The sequence below is a fragment of the Sus scrofa genome, chromosome 15 (genome assembly GCF_054392235.1).
Source record: "Sus scrofa isolate SSC_HxYL_T2T_F1_AM1 chromosome 15, Sscrofa_HxYL_maternal_Yorkshire_Landrace_v2.0, whole genome shotgun sequence".
NCBI classification, from domain to species: domain Eukaryota; kingdom Metazoa; phylum Chordata; class Mammalia; order Artiodactyla; family Suidae; genus Sus; species Sus scrofa.
In genome coordinates, this window is record NC_139397.1 from 61,378,014 (window position 1) to 61,395,046 (window position 17,033).

Sequence of the window (17,033 nt, forward strand, 5' to 3'; positions counted from 1 at the left end):
ATAAGTGCCATTCACATACATATTGACGACGCAGATCTAGGATCCTCAGAAGAATTGCCAGTGTCTTTCATGGTAACTGCCTCCTTTTCCTTATATCCTTATCCAGGGAGGGAGCAGCTGCTTCCACTGGCAAAGTAGACTCTTTGGAATTGAGAAATTCAGTGATGCCATCTTCATCAGAGTTTCCCATATGCTCTGTCTCAATTTTTGAGATCTTATTCTTTCTAAATCAATGCCCCCACTTTAACAGTAGACATCCTGTGCTGGTGGAAATTCAGTGCATTCACTTACAGAATGAGATTTTGGATTTGGTTTTCAACCACCTCAGCTCTGCAGCTACAGTAGTTAAGGGTCTCTTTCAGGAAAGACACTTCTATAGAGAAGCAGAGCCAACAGGGTATGTGTGTGTATGTGGTGTGTGTACACATATAAATTTGATATAAACACACACACATACACACACACACACACACACACACACAGAAAGAGTGTTTAGGGTAGACTGGCACCTGGAGACCAGGGAAGAGCCAAAGGCAGCCAGCTGCAAGAATTCTTTCTTGCTTAGGAGGTAATCTTTATTCTAACAAGGTCCTCAACTGACTGGATGAGGTCCACCCATACTATGTAGAATAATCTACTTTGCTGAAAAAGTCCACCAATTTAAATGTTTATCTTACCCCAAATTATCTTCATAGCGACATCTAGAATAAGTTTTGAACCAAATCTGGGCACTGTGGCCCAGGCAAGTCACAGATAAAATCAACCATCACACCAGCTTTTCAGTTTATTTCCATATATCCTGTAAGAGTTTTATTCTTTAATCTTTTACATTTAAATATATGACCCAAAATAAATAGACCCTTTTTGTTTGTTTGTTTCTCTTCTTAATTTTAACATAGTAATGAAGTGTTTGAACCTATAGGACCATCAGGCCAAAACACACAATTATAGGAAGGGGTTAGCATACTTAAAAAATAGGACAACCACAAGCCAAAACCAAATATTGCATTCACAAAAAAATGAAAAAAAAAAAAAACTACTCAAGCAGATAATAACAGGAGACCCTCCAACCAAAAAAAAAAGAAAGGAAGAATGGAGAACCATAGAATCAACTGGAACACGAGGTTCAAAATGGCAACAAATAATCATCTATCAATTATCACCTTAAATGTCAATGGATTGAATGCCCCAATCAAAAGACACAAAGTGGCTGGGTGGATAAAAATGCAAAAACATTCAATATGCTGCCTACAAGAAACTCACCTTAGGACAAAGGACACATATAGATTGAAAGTGAAAGGGTGGGGAAAAATATTTCACGCCAATAGACATGACAGGAAGGCAGAAGTTGCAACACTCATATCAGACAAAATAGACTTTAAAACAAAAGACATAAAGAAAGACAAAGAAGGACACTACTTAATGATTAAGAGATCCATTCAAGGAGAGGATGTTACTATCATCAACATATATGCCCCAAATACAGGAGCACCCAGATACATACAACAAATATTAACAGACATAAAGGGAGAAATTGATGGGAATACAATCATAGTAGGAGACCTTAATGCCCTACTCACATCAATGGACAGATCCTCTAGACAGAAAACCAATGAAGCAACAGAGATCCTAAAGGAAACAATAGAAAAGTTAGACTTAATTGATATCTTCAGGACACTACATCCAAAAAAATCAGAATACACATTCTTCTCAAGTGCATATTGAACATTCTCAAGAATCAACCACATATTGGGACACAAAGCTAACCTCAAGTATCTTCTCTGACTACAACGCCATGAAATTAGAAATCAAGTATGGGAAAATAAATGAGAAAAAACCTACTACATGGAGACTAAACAACGTGATACTAAAAAACCAATGAGTCAATGAGGAAATCAGGAAAGAAATTAAAAAATACCTTGAAACAAATGATAATGAAGACACAACCTCTCAAAATCTATGGGATGCTGCGAAAGCAGTGCTCAGAGGGAAATTTATAGCAATACAGGCCTTTCTCAAAAAAGAAGAAAGATCCCAAATTGACAACTTAACCCTCCACCTAAATGAATTAGAAAAAGAAGAACAAAAAAGACCTAAAGTCAGCAGCAGGAAGGAAATAATAAAGATCAAAGAAGAAATCAATAAAATAGAGAATCAAAAAACAATAGAGAAAATTAATAAAACTAAGAGCTGGTTCTTTGAAAAGGTAAACAAAATTGACAAATCCCTGGCCAGACTCACTAAAAAGAGGAAAGAAAGAACTCAAATAACCAAAATTATAAATGAAAAAGGAGAAATCACAATGGATACAGCAGAAATACAAAAAACCATAAGAGAATACTATGAACAACTATATGCCAACGAATTTGACAATCTGGAAGAAATGGACAATTTTCTAGAATCTTACAGCCTGCCAAAACTGAATCAAGAAGAAACAGACCAACTGAACAGACCCATCACTAGAAATGAAATTGAAGATGTCATAAAAATACTCCCTACAACTTGGAGAAGAGACTTGTGGTTGTCTGATGGGAGGGGGAGGGAGTGGGAGGGATCGGGAGCTTGGGCTTATCAGAAACAACTTAGAATAGATTTACAAGGAGATCCTGCTGAATAGCATTGAGAACTATGTCTAGATACTCATGTTGCAACAGAACAAAGGGTGGGGGAAAAACTGTAATTGTAATGTATACATGTAAGGATAACCTGACCCCCTTGCTGTACAGCGGGAAAATAAAAAAAAAAAAAATACTCCCTACAAATAAAAGTCCAGGACCAGATGGCTTCACAGGAAAATTCTATCAAACATATAAAGAGGAACTGGTGCCCATCTCCTTAAACTCTTTCAAAAGATTGAAGAAGAAGGAACTCTCCCAAAGACATTCTTTGATGCCACCATCACCCTAATTCCAAAACCAGACAGAGATACCACCAAAAAAGAAAACTATCGGCCAATATCTTTGATGCATATAGATGCAAAAATTCTCAACAAAATCTTAGCCAGCTGAATCCAACAACATATCAAAAAAATCATACACAATGACCAGGTAGGGTTCATCCCAGGTTCACAAGGATGGTTCAACATACGCAAATCAATCAGCATCATACACCACATTAACAAAAGAAAAGTCAAAAATCATATGATCATCTCAATAGACGCAGAAAAAGCATTTGACAAAGTCCAACATCCATTCATGATCAAGACCCTCGCCAAAGTGGGTATAGAGGGAACATTCCTGAACATAATCAAAGCCATTTACGATAAACCCACAGCAAATATAATCCTCAATGGGGAAAAACTGAAAGCCTTCTCACTCAAATCTGGAACAAGACAGGGATGCCCACTCTCACCACTGCTCTTCAACAGAGTTTTGGAAGTCCTAGCCACAGCAATTAGACAAAAGAAATAAAAGGCATCCATATAGGAAGAGAAGAGATAAAACTGTCACTGTATACAGATGACATAATACTATATACATAGAAAACCCTAAGGACTCAACCAAAATCTACTTGAACTGATTAATAAATTCAGCAAAGTAGCAGGATATAAGATTAACATTCAGAAGTCAGTTGCATTTCTGTATACCAGCAATGAAATATTAGAAAAGTAATACAAAAATACGATACCTTTTAAAATTGCAACTCACAAAATCAAATACCTCGGAATACACCTGACCAAAGAGGTAAAGGACTTATGTGCCAAGAACTATAAAACTTTAATCAAAGAAATCAAAGATGATGTAAAGAAATGGAAAGATATTCCATGATCCTGGGTTAGAAAAATCAATATTGTAAAAATGGCCATACTACCAAAAGCAATCTACAAATTCAATGCAATCCCTATCAAATTACCCATGACATTTTTCACAGAACTAGAACAAACAATCCAAACATTTATATGGAACCACAAAAGACCCAGAATTGCCAAAGCAATCCTGAGAAACAAAAACCAAGCAGGAGGCATAACTCTCCCAGACTTCAAGAAATATTACAAAGCCACAGTCATCAAAACAGTGTGGTACCAGTATCAAAACAGACAGACAGACCAATGGAACAGAACAGAGAATCCAGAAATTAACCCTGACACTTATGGTCAATTAATCTTTGACAATGGAGGCAAGAACATAAAATGGGAAAAAGAAAGTCTATTCAGCAAGCATTGCTGGGAAACCTGGACAGCTGCATGCAAAGCAATGAAATTAGAACACACACTCACACCATGCACGAAAATAAACTCAAAATGGCCGAAAGACTTAAATATACGACAGGACACCATCAAACTCCTAGAAGAGAACATAGGCAAAACACTCTCTGACATCAACATCATGAATATTTTCTCAGGTCGGTCTCCCAAAGCAATAGAAATAAGAGCAAAAATAAACCAATGGGACCTAATCAAACTAAAAAGCTTTTGAATAGCAAAGGAAACCCAAAAGAAAATAAAAAGACAACTTACAGAATGGGAGAAAATAGTTTCAAATGATGCAACTGACAAGGGCTTAATCGCTAGAATATATAAGCAACTTATACAACCCAACAGCAAAAAAGCCAATAAATCAATGGGAAAATGGGCAAAAGACCTGAATAGACCATTCTCCAAAGAAGATATACAAATGGCCAGCAAACATGAGAAAAATGCTCAACATTGCTGATTATAAGAGAAATGCAAATCAAAACTACCATGAGATACCACCTCACACCAGTCAGAATGGCCCTTATTAATAAGTCCACAAATAACAAGTGCTGGAGGGGGTGTGGAGAAAAGGGAACCCTCCTGCACTGTTGGTGGGAATGTCAACTGGTACAGCCACTATGGAGAACAGTTTGGAGATACCTTAGAAATCTATGCATAGAACTTCCATATGACCTTGCAATCCCACTCTTGGGCATATATCCAGACAAAACTCTACTTAAAAGAGACACATGTGCCCGCATGTTCATTGCAGCACTATTCACAATAGCCAGGACATGGAAACAACCTAAATGTCCATCAACAGATGATTGGATTCGGAAGATGTGGTATATATACACAATGGAATACTACTCAGCCATAAAGAAGAATGACATAATGCCATTTGCAGCAACATGGATGGAACTAGAGACTCTCATACTGAGTGAAATAAGTCAAAAAGACAAAGACAAATACCATATGATATCACTTATAACTGGAATCTAATATCCAGCACAAATGAACATCTCCACAGAAAAGAAAATCATGGACTTGGAAAATAGACTTGTGGCTGCCTGATGGGAGAGAGAGGGAGTGGGAGGGATCGGGAGCTTGGGCTTATCAGACACAACTTAGAATAGATTTACCAGGAGATCCTGCTGAGTAGCATTGAGAACTATGTCTAGATACTCATATTGCAACAGAACAAGGGTGGGGGGAAAAATGTATACATGTAAGGATAATTTGATCCCCTTGCTGTACAGTGGGAAAATAAAATAAATAAATAAATAAATAAATAAATAAATATATGACCCAATTTAATTTTTGTGTAGAGTGAGAAAGGGCTCTAAATTCAGCATTATTCACATGGATATCTAGTTTTCCATTTGTTAACAAGGGTCTTCTGTGTTTCACTGAATTTTTACCGAATTTTCACAGCCTTTTTTTTTTTTCCAAAGATCTCTTGACCATAAATATTAGGGATTATTTCTGAACTTGCGCTAACATCCCACTGATCTTTATGTCTATTCTTATTTATTTACTTGTTTTCAATTCCCTCAAAAAGCCAGCTGGGATTGTGTCGATTCTATAGATTAATCTGGGAAATATTGCCACTTAACAATATGAACTCTTCTTTTCCATGAACATTGAATAGCTTTTTGTTTGGGGGGTCTTCTTTAATTTTTTTCACAGTGTTTTGTATAGTTGTCTTCAAATGTCAACAAACTTCTTTATTTATATCAACAAGTTTTGTTATTTAACTACTATTGCACATTTAATTTTTACTTCAAATTTGGATTTCTCATTATTCCTGTTTGGAAATTATCGACTTTTGTATACTGATTTTGTATTGTGCAAACTTGTTGAAACTGTATTTTTTAAATGGGACTCTCTGTAATTTTCTATGTACAAAATCATGTCATCTTGAATAAAGATTATGTTCTTCCTTTTCAATTTTGATACTTTTAACTTCACTTTTATTGCCTAAGTACCCTAGTTAGCACCTCCAGTGTGGTGTTCAATAGGTGAAGAGTATATCCCTGTCTGATTTTAAGAAGAAAGAATTAAGTCCATAGTCTAATGTTAATGATGACCCATGTTCCCTGTATCATTCTTTATTGGATTCCACATATAACGGTGAAATAAAATAAAAACTTCCTGGAATTTTCAACTCATTTTACTCTCTGATAAAATTTTAGATACTGACATTTCCTATGTTTTTTCCTGTGTTTTCCTATGATATTTCCTAGATATTGATATTTCCTATGTTATGTCTCAGGCTTTTGATTGTCTCATGTATTTTTCATGGCTTTATCCCCTGTCGTGATAATTTATTATCAACTAAATACCATCTATCCCAATCTCAAAGATGAAAATAAACAAGGATGACCTCAGGAAATGTAAATCAATGAACACTTATGCTGGTTTAAAGAAACCAACTTTGAATCTCTCAATTCATTAATATTTTGTTTCTTTCAATTAAAAGTGTTTATTTTTATCCTCCAGTGAACTAGGGTCACTGCTATGGTTAGGGACTTAAATGAAAAGATGTAGACCTAGAAACAAAACCAGTTAGATCACAAAGTCTTTGGAAAGAGACTTTTAAAATGGGGGAAAATAATAAGTGATCAGTCCAGAGTTCCCGTTGTGGCTCAGTGGGTTAAGAACCCAACTAGTGTCCATGAAGTTGCGGATTTGATCCCTGACCTCGCTCAGTGGGTTAAAGATCCAGTGTTGTTGCAAGCTGCAGCATAGGTCCCAGATGCGGCTCAGATCCATTGTCGCTGTGACTGTGGCGTAGGCCGGCAGCTTCAGCTCCTATTCTACACCTAGCCTGGGTACTTCCATATGCCACATGTGCGGCCCTAAAAAGAAGAGGAAAAAAAGGAGGGGGAAAAAGGAGACAGAGAGGTGGGAGGGGGGAGAGGAAAAAAAAAAAAGATCACTCAGCCCTAAATTTGCCTTACTGACATTTCTTAACTTTTTTCCCTTAAAATTACTATAATCTTCACTTTTCTCATCTCTGCTAAATCCCAGATTCGTTTGACCTTTTCATTGCTCCTCTTTACAGTTAAGGAAAGTGGTTTAAATAAAATACAATAGTTTTGAATTTTCAATGGATTAAATACCAGTGTAAAGAGAAAAAAATGCATACATTAAAATAAGCATAATTAACGTTTTCTCAGTTTTTGAAATTCGATCCTCCTCTTCTGCTTTTAGATATTTGTGCAGTGCTTGTAGATCGTATGCTATTTTTTAGTAACTATTTTGAGTTATCTACACTACAATTTTAGTGTATTTTCTCCCCCCCCCCTTTTTTTTTGTCTTTTGTCTTTTTGTTGTTGTTGTTGTTGCTATTTCTTGGGCCGCTCCCGCCACATAAGGAGGTTCCCAGGCTAGGGGTCGAATCGGAGCTGTAGCCACCGGCCTACGCCAGAGCCACAGCAACGCGGGATCCGAGCTGCGTCTGCAACCTACACCACAGCTCACGGCAACGCCGGATCGTTAACCCACTGAGCAAGGGCAGGGACCGAACCCGCAACCTCATGGTTCCTAGTCGGATTCGTTAACCACTGCGCCACGACGGGAACTCCATCTACACTACAATTTTAAAGTGCCTGCAAAGACTGTTTTATAAGTTTTCCTGAGTGCATTAATCCTAGGTTAAATTCAAGTAAAAATAATAATGAAAGGAAGTAATGTTTTCTTAATGGTAGGTACAACAACTATTACTCTATCCCCATAAGCTGGCTATATCTAAGCCACATAAATCATAAGCCCATCAGGCCTCGTTTATCCATTATGATCTATGTGGATGACATTGTAGCCAGATTCTACATTTTGAGATATCTATAGTTCAGTTTAAGAAACCCAAGTCATTTTGTTCCTCTGTTGCTCACTTTTCTTTGAGGTGATTTACACAAGAGTTAACTTTATCCTTCAGATGAAATCCCACCCCCTAAACATAGAGATGTGCCATTACTCTTTCAAGGTCATAGATAAAATATACAACATATTAATGTAGAACAGCATCATGAAACTCATGTCAAAACCCACCTAATGAGGAGTCCAGGGAAGGGTTTCTTCAGAGAAGAGAATAATGTGGGTAGCCCAGTATCAATTAGACTGTGGAGAATGGAAGGTAGAAGAAGGTTGGTTTCTGAGTAAATTAAATGACTGATCAGGTGCAAAAGATATGACAAAGGAAAGATTCTCAAAATTATTTCCATTTTCCTATATAAAATGCAGTGTTCATATTATCTTCCATCATGTTCTGTCCCAAGAGATTAGATAGAGTTCCCTGTGCTATACAGCAGGACCTCATTGCTTATCCGTTCTAAACGCAGTAGTTTGCATCTACTAACCCCAAACTCCCCATCCATCCCACTCCCTGCTGCCTCCCCAAAAGAATGTGTGTGTGTGTGTGTGTGTGTGTGTGTGTGTGTGTGTGTGTGTGTATACATCTGAGTCACTCTGCTGTACAGCAGAGATTGGCACAATACTGTAAACCAACCATACTTTTTAATTTAAAAAATTTTAAAGTAATAAATGTATCACAATAAATGAAATGGAATTTTCAACACTGAATTTGTGAAGTCATGATACCCACTAAAATATTTCAGTAATTCTTCAATTTTGATCTAATGTTTGTGATTTTTTTTTTCAGCCACTTACAGGCTTCATCCGGTATATAGAAATACATATTGTAGTCGAAAAAAATTTGGTAAGTATATTTCTTTTGATTTTCTTTTAATGGCCTCACCCACATCATATGGAAATTTCTGCTCCAGGGATTGAATCTGAGCCTTCCCCAGATCCTTTAACTCACTGTGACAGACCTGAGAATCTGCAGTTACATTCTTAACCCACCACATCACAGCGGGAACTCCTATTTTCATTTATGTGTCTTATGTCAGTTTATATTAATAATGAGAAGATATAAAAAGTGTTGGAATACATTTTTAACACGGGACAATAAATGATAATTGTTTGCTTTATTTCTGCTGTAATGAATTTAAATTACTTGTATCAGTGGTAAATTGGAAATCAAATCTCTATTAATTTTTTATTTTATATAAACATACAAATGAAAACAACTGTCACCTATAGAACAGTTTCTTAGTGATTCTTATTCATCCTTCCCATGCCCCTAATGTCTAGCAACCTTCGATCTTTTTTACTGTGTCCATAATTTTGCCTTTTTGAGAACATCATGTAGTTGAAAGGTACAGTGTGTAGCCATTACAGATTGGTTTCTTTATTTTGGTAACATGCATTTACCTTTGTTGCATGCTTTGTCATGGCTTGACAGCTAATGTCTTTTTACCACTAAATAACATTGCATTCTCTTTATGTACCACAATTTGTTTATCCATTCACCTACCAGAGGACATTTTGGTTGCTTCCACATTTTGGCAGTTACAAATCAAGCTGCTATAAAAACATCCATGCACAGGTTTTTGTGTGGACATGTTTTAACTCAGTCGAGTAAACATCAAGCAGCAAAATCATACGGCAAGATGCTGTTTGTTGTTGTCGTCATTTTTTTTTTTTTTTTTTTTTGGTAAGAAACTGCCTCACTCTCTTCCAAAGTGCCTGCTTCATTTTGCTTTCAGCACGTTATATCATCTCACTGTCTTCTGGCCTCTGAAGTTTTTGCTAGGAAATTGACTAGTAACCTTTTTTTTTAAATTGCTTTTATGTAACTACTTTTCTCACACTGCATTCAATATTCTTTGTCTTTAGCTTTTGACAGTTTGATCATAATGTGTCTTGGTGTGGGTCTCTTGGACTTCATCCTTCTTAGAATTTGTAAATCTTCCAGGATTTATGGGCTCATGTGTTTCATCAAACTTGGCAAGCTTTTGGCCAACATGTTTTTAAATAATCTTTCTTCTTCTGGGATTCCCTTAATTAATATATTCTGCATAATGGTATCCAACAAGGCTTTCCTTCCCCCCCGCCCCCCCCCCACCCTGGTTCTCAGACTCAAAAATTTCAATTATTCTACTTTCAAGTTGCTGATTCTTTCTTCTAAATCTTGAAATTTTCTGTTGAATCCTTCCTTAATTTTCAATTCAATTATTGCACTTTTCAGTTCCAGACTTTCCATTTGATTTCTTTTTGTTATGTCTCTATCTTTTTTGATATTCTCATTTCAATCGTATATCATTTTTCTGATTTCCGTTTGTTCTTTGTGTTTTCCTTTAGCTCTTTGAGAATATTTCAGACAATTGTTTTAAAGATTTTATCTAGTAAGTCCCCACTTACTCAGGAGTGTTTTCTGCCAATTCATTGTCTTCCTTTGGGCCATGCTTTTGTTTTGTTTTGTTTTCTTTGTTTGCCTTGTAATATAGACTGAATGTTTCTGTCCTTCTAAAATTTATACTGAAACCTAACACAGTGTATAGTTGATTTACAAAGTTCCTTCAATTTCTGCTATACAGCAAAGTGACCTAGCCACACAAACACATACATTCCTTTTTTTTTTTTAAACTATCTTCCATCACATTCTAATCCAAGAGACTGGGCACAGTTCACTGTGCCATACAGTATGACCCCACTACTTATCCTTTCTAAATGCAATAGTTTGCATCTACCAACGACAAACTCCCTGTCCATCCCCTTCTCTCCCCCATCCCCCTGCAAACACACACGAGTCTGATCTCCACGTCTGTAAGTTTGTTTCTGTTTTGTAGATAGATCATTTGTGCTATATTTTAGACTCCACATATGTCATACCATATGTGTTGTTTTTTTCTCTCTGACTTACTTCACTTAGTATGACAATCTCTACTTCCATCCATGTTGCTTCAAATGGCATTATTTTGTCCTTTTTATGACTGAACAGTATTCCATTGCAATTTTTTATTTTGTTTTTTTTATTACAGCCACACCTGCAGCGTATGAAAGTTCCCAGGCTAGGAGTGGAATTGGAGCTGCAGCTGCCAGCCTACACCACAGCCACTGGCAACATCAGATTTGAGCTGTATCTCTGACTTATGCCACAGCTTGTGACAACACTGGATCCTTAACTCACTGAGGGAGACCTGAGATTGGACCCACATCCTCACGGACGCTATGGTGGGTTCTTAACTTGCTAAGCCACAACGGGAACTCCAAGGTGGCTTTTTCTTGATTGGATATTTGTCTGGTTGCTGTAGTCCCTTGAATGTTTTCCAGAGGTTTTCAGAAGGCTCCAATGAGGTTATTTCAGCCAGTTTCTGGTTGTCTTTTGATGTTTCCTGAGAGAAGTCAGGGCTTGGAGTTTTCTAGTTCTCCATTTTACTGAATTCACTTCCCATGAAGGATATTTTTAATTAACTGTTGTCATAACTTTACAAAGATTACTTTTAAAATCTTTGTCAGATAACTCTAACCAACCATGTACCTTGGTGTTGTCATGTATTGACTGCCTTTTCTCACTCCAGTTGTGATGTTCCTGGTTCTTGGTGTGGGAAATGATTTCAGTTGCTTTCTGAACATTTTGGCTATTATGTTGTGCATCTCTGGATTCTACTTAAATCTTTGATTTAGTCACTCACACCCCTTCGTGTGCACACAAGTCTTGACCAAGTTATGTGGTTGCATTCAGTGACAAAAGTTCTCAGAGCCTTCAAAATGCTCTTTGGGTCTTCTCAGTTCAGATTTTTTTTTTGTTTTTGTTTTTTTGTTTGTTTTTGTTTTTGCTTTTTATGGCTGCACCTGCAGCATATGGAGGTTCCCAGGGTAAGGGTCCAATCAAAGCTGCAGCTGCAGGCCTACACCACAGCCACAGTAACACCAGATCCGAGCCTTATCTGCAACCTTTGCCACAGTTTGTAGTAGCACTGGATCCTTAACCAACTGAGAGAGGCCAGGGATCAAACCCACATCCTCATGGACACCAGTCAGATTCTTAACCCACTGAGCCACAACAGGAATTCCTTAAATGATTTCTTAACTCACATTTTTAAGTTTAAATAAAATAACGATCATTAAACGTTAATATATATTTAGATCTAAAAGGCAATTATCTTTTTCAGTATAATCATATGGGTTCTGATACAGCTGTTGTCACTCAAAAAATCTTCCAGTTGATTGGATTGACCAATGCTGTAAGTGTTTGCTTTTTAGCTTTTTTGCATTTGTTTATGCTACTTAAACAATTCTCAGACTTTTTTTTTTTATGACCCTGCCTGAATACACGGATTGGGTGAAATAGGGCAAATATACAACCATTTTATACTTCAGTTTACTTGGAGTAATAATAACTGTAAATACCTAAATAGGGTTTTGTAAAGATTAAACTAAATAAAACACTTGACATTGGACTGGCTCAAGTTTAAGCATATCAAATGTTAAATTATTATTTGCCTTATTAGTGTTATTTATTATTTGCTAATAGAATTTATAAGATCCAATCCAGATTTACGGTTCAGGTTTTTAATATTTGTCACCGGTATACTATTTATTTTTGCAGATAAATTCCCAAATATATTTAAACCACGTAGTCTGAACTTATTTTCTTTATTTCTTCAATTTTAGATTTTTACTTCATTTAATATCACAATAATCCTATCTTCATTAGAACTTTGGATAGATGAAAATAAAATTACAGTAACTGGAGATGCTAATGAATTATTACACAGATTTTTAAAATGGAAACGATCTTATCTTGTTTTGCGTCCACATGATGTGGCATATTTACTTGTGTAAGTATATTTTGGCATTACTGAATCTTATACCTAGAAAGCAAATGTAGTTTGACCCAATTTCTGACAGTTGACTTGCTCCTAGGGAAAAAAAAAAATCTTGTGCCTCTTTTTTATATACAACATCATCTGAATGTTATTTTTCTATGGCAAGTTTTAGAGCAGAATTATTGATATCAGTTATTCTATTTAGTCACTTGTGGTTAAAACTCACTTCAATCTTATCATATTTTCTTAGCGTATATAACATATCCTTAAGTGTGCCCAACTATACATAAAATACTGACTATATGTATCTGAAGAAATAGACCCAAATTCTATGAGTGTAGTAATTTGGCCTTCTTTTTATGCTTTATTTCCATAAAATAAAAACAAAAGTAATAAGAAAATGGAAACACTATTGCACATTTTAATATCTCTGACATACTGTATTTGCAGTGTGCTGCACTTTTAAAAATAAACCTCCCTCTCTATGTAAGAATCTGGTTTTTCTCTTATCAATCTTCAAATCATATTATATAACAATTATACATATAATTATAAAGCTATAATCTTTTGAATTATTTTTGTCCTACTAATATGCATGCTTTTGCATGGCTCTGGCAGGCTGATTCTATCTGATTAGGAGAAACTCTAGCCCATAAGGTTACTCTGCCCATTTATCAACTGCATTGCTTTAGCTTTCTAATTTTAAGGAATTTTATTTATTTTTATTATTTTTAAATTATAGGAATTAGTGTAATTTATTAAAAAAAACATAAAAAAGAATCTTAATTATTTTTGAAAAAATCCATATGATAATATACTTTCTATTATTTACTTGATTTTTAAATCTATTTTACTATTTTCAAAACAAGCAGACACATTTGTACTTTCTATGGTTTGCCCTCCTAAAGTTAAGTGGAAATATTTATGAATGTGCCATATAAAAATGCAAAATAAAAATATATTAAGTGAATTTTATATTAATTGTGCTAAATTTTACCAAATGATATGATTATGCCTTTTTTTTTTAACTTAAGTTACAGAGAAAAACCAAATTTTGTTGGTGCAACCTTTCAAGGAAAGATATGTGATAAGCAATATGGAGGAGGTATTGTTCTGGTATGGTATGATTTAATTTGCTTGCTATGTTATATAAATAGAGTGCTATTTAAATTCATATACAATTATTTCCTGACTTTATTATGGCTAAGTATACTAACATTTGCATAATGAGTCTAGGGATCTTTGTCCCTGTTGCTGACAGAAATGTTTGAACTCTATGTCCTCATTTAACTTAATACAGATGAAATTTTTACAGTTTTCCTCCAAATTATACTCTTTTAGAAAGTTAAGGTAGTGAGTGATCTATCTTGTAGTCTTACAAAATCTTCATAAATTTTTTCTATACCAATATTTAATTATTAATTAATTTTAATTTCACACTTAGGTTTTGAACGTTTTCTTCATTATGGAGCTAACTTAATTATGAACCAGGTTAAAATAAAACTTTCAAAACTATTTATCAGTTGCCTTAAAATTCTTCATGGGGCCTAGGTGAAGAATAAGAATCAAATGCACTAATTGGCACTTTTATCTTAGTAGAAAATCTTGGTATGCTTAAAATTGGTACATTTTTGCCACTATTTCATAATGCTTTGGTTATCATGATGTATAAAATTTGCCTTTGAAAAGATTTTTGTGTGTGTTTGTGCAAAGTAATCCAGAATTTGTGTGCATAGTACTCATTTCAGTGAATAAGTGAAGTGAAGCTAAGTGGAGATATAAAGAGATGAATCAATGACATGCAGACAAGTTTCCTCTTTAAAATTCATAGATCGTGGTTTAGAAAACATGGCTTATCTTTATGGGCAAATCATTACCTCGTCTCAGAAGCTAGAATTGGGCTGATATACCTAGTCACCTGCCACATGGAAAAATCAGAAGACTTTCATATGGAGCAGACAAGTTACCAAGCAGAAGGAAATATTGTTTCCTGGAAAGTGTGGAAACAATAGGCATGGCAGAGGGAAAGGAACATCTTGAAATTACTTGATCACTGATTACTTGAAAGGAGCAATTGAAGAACTTTTCTAATATTCCTCTTTCTTATTCTCCACACTCCACTGGGATAATCATTACCTAACCTTTGACTGGAAATATTAGCAGTGACTGATGTTCACATGAATGAGATGTTGAAGAAAACAGTTGAAGAAACATTGCCTTCTGATGTTTAAACATCCACTACCTTCCTAACCTAATCCCCAAGGACTGTGGAATAAAATTTAGGAACCCTATCTTTTCCATGCTGCTTCTTCCTAAAAATTTATAGGTGAAAGTACAACCCAAGTACTCTTAGGATGAGTAGAAGCAAGTCAGTATAATCAGCAGGAGATTTTTTTTTTTTTTTTTTTTTTTTTGGCCACCCTGCAGCATATGGAGTTCCTGGGCCAGGGATCAGATCTGAGCCAAAGTTGCTACCTAAGCTACAACTGCAGCAACGCTGGATCCTTAACCAATGTGCCAGGCAGGGGATCCAACCTGTGTCCCAGCACTCCCAAGACACCATGGATCCCATTGCACCACAGCTGGAACTCCAGCAGGAGATTTTTGATGTTGGTAGCCCTTTGCCCTTGGATTCATCCACTCACCTGCCCTAAGGCAAGTTGACTCACAGAGACAGACACAAACTAGTTCCCAGCCTCAAGGGTTTTATGCACTCCATTATTACCAGATACAGTATCTGTTGACCTCAGTTGATGGACTATACAGATCCTGAGTATTAAACTTTCTCAGAAGAAAACACAGTACACAACATATACCACTGGAAGTGGAGCTATTAGTACTTGGTGGACCAAGAATTTCAAACCAAACAAAGCAGACAATATCCCAGAAAAGGAGCCATTAGAAACATTAGATCTGAACAACATAATAATTATAATAAACTGCATGAGGGGTCTGATTGATACATAGGGAGGTAAATTGTCAAATTGAGAAATCAGAATTAGGACCGCTCTCAGGAGACATCATTAAAGTTATAAGAAAGATCAAAGTTAAGAGAGATGGATGAGTGAAGTAATGGGAGATGAAAATTTTCAAGTCATAAGAATACTTTCAAAGAAAAAAACGGAGATAATTTCAGAGTGATATTCACAGAATACTGTCCCCAGCCACAATCAGATCAACAAGGTACCTGTGCCAGGAAAAGCCCTGGGAGTCCCCCAGGACCCCTTACATTGAAACAGCTGGCAGGAGGATAGGAAAATGGATGGTATGATGAAAAGGGACACCTGGAAAGCCAACAAAGAAGAGAGAAAAATGCTTACCAACAATGAAATTTTAAAAATCAAAGAAAAAAATCTACATTTCTAAAAAGAAGAATAACATATAACAGTGAAGATGTTTCATAGTCAGAAAAGGCACATTGGATGCAAAAAAGACTTTATCTTAAAACATGGAAGTAAAAGTACTTTGAAGTCTCAATTCATATTTAAAAAACCAAAATCTGTTCAATGAGGGACAATAAAAATACTCTTGGGCACATAGCCCTCAAAAGATTTTCCAAACAGAAGACTAATTATCAAAACATATTTGTAGAAATTACTTATATTTATGAAAAGCTACAAAGATTATGAAAACTAAAGTGAATAAATATTGCTAAATTTTACTGTTATCTTAAGATGAAAATACCTGGAACTGAACTAGGCTTGAGGTGGGAAGGCAAAGAAAGATGTATCAGTACTAAACCAGAACTCTTGTTCTAGGATAGTGTGGAGATGATTAAGGGAGAGATAAAAATGACATGAAAGCATACCGTGGGGAGTTCCCATTGTAGCTCAGTGGTAATGAACCAGACTAGTATCCATGAGGATGTTATTTGGTCCTGCTCATTGGGTTAAGGATTCGGTGTTGCCATGGCTGTGGCATAGGCTGGCAGCTGTAGCTCCCATTCAACCCCTAGCCTGGGAACTTCCATATGCTGCAGATGCAGCCCTAAAAAGCATAAATAAATAAATATTATTAGGTTGCTTCCTCTTTTTAAGTTTCAAACCCATGTGTAGTGCCACAGAAATTTCAACCCTATGAATCAGAAAAAGAACAGAATAGTTCCATCCATGTTGCTGCAAATGGCATTATGTCATTCTTTTTTATGGCTGAGTAGTATTCCATTGTGTATATATACCATA

General features: G+C 35.8%; 1 protein-coding gene across 1 annotated transcript in view; it reads left to right on the forward strand.

Annotated features, from left to right (window-relative positions):
* ADAM2 (ADAM metallopeptidase domain 2) overlaps positions 1–17,033 on the forward strand; it is a gene marked incomplete at its 5' end in the record, with an annotated part of 70,647 nt that overhangs the window by 10,483 nt on the left and 43,131 nt on the right. Inside the window, 4 exon segments of the mRNA NM_213957.1 lie at positions 8,838–8,894; positions 12,196–12,267; positions 12,698–12,864; positions 13,887–13,968. Of these exon segments, the coding sequence (NP_999122.1) occupies positions 8,838–8,894; positions 12,196–12,267; positions 12,698–12,864; positions 13,887–13,968 (378 nt within the window).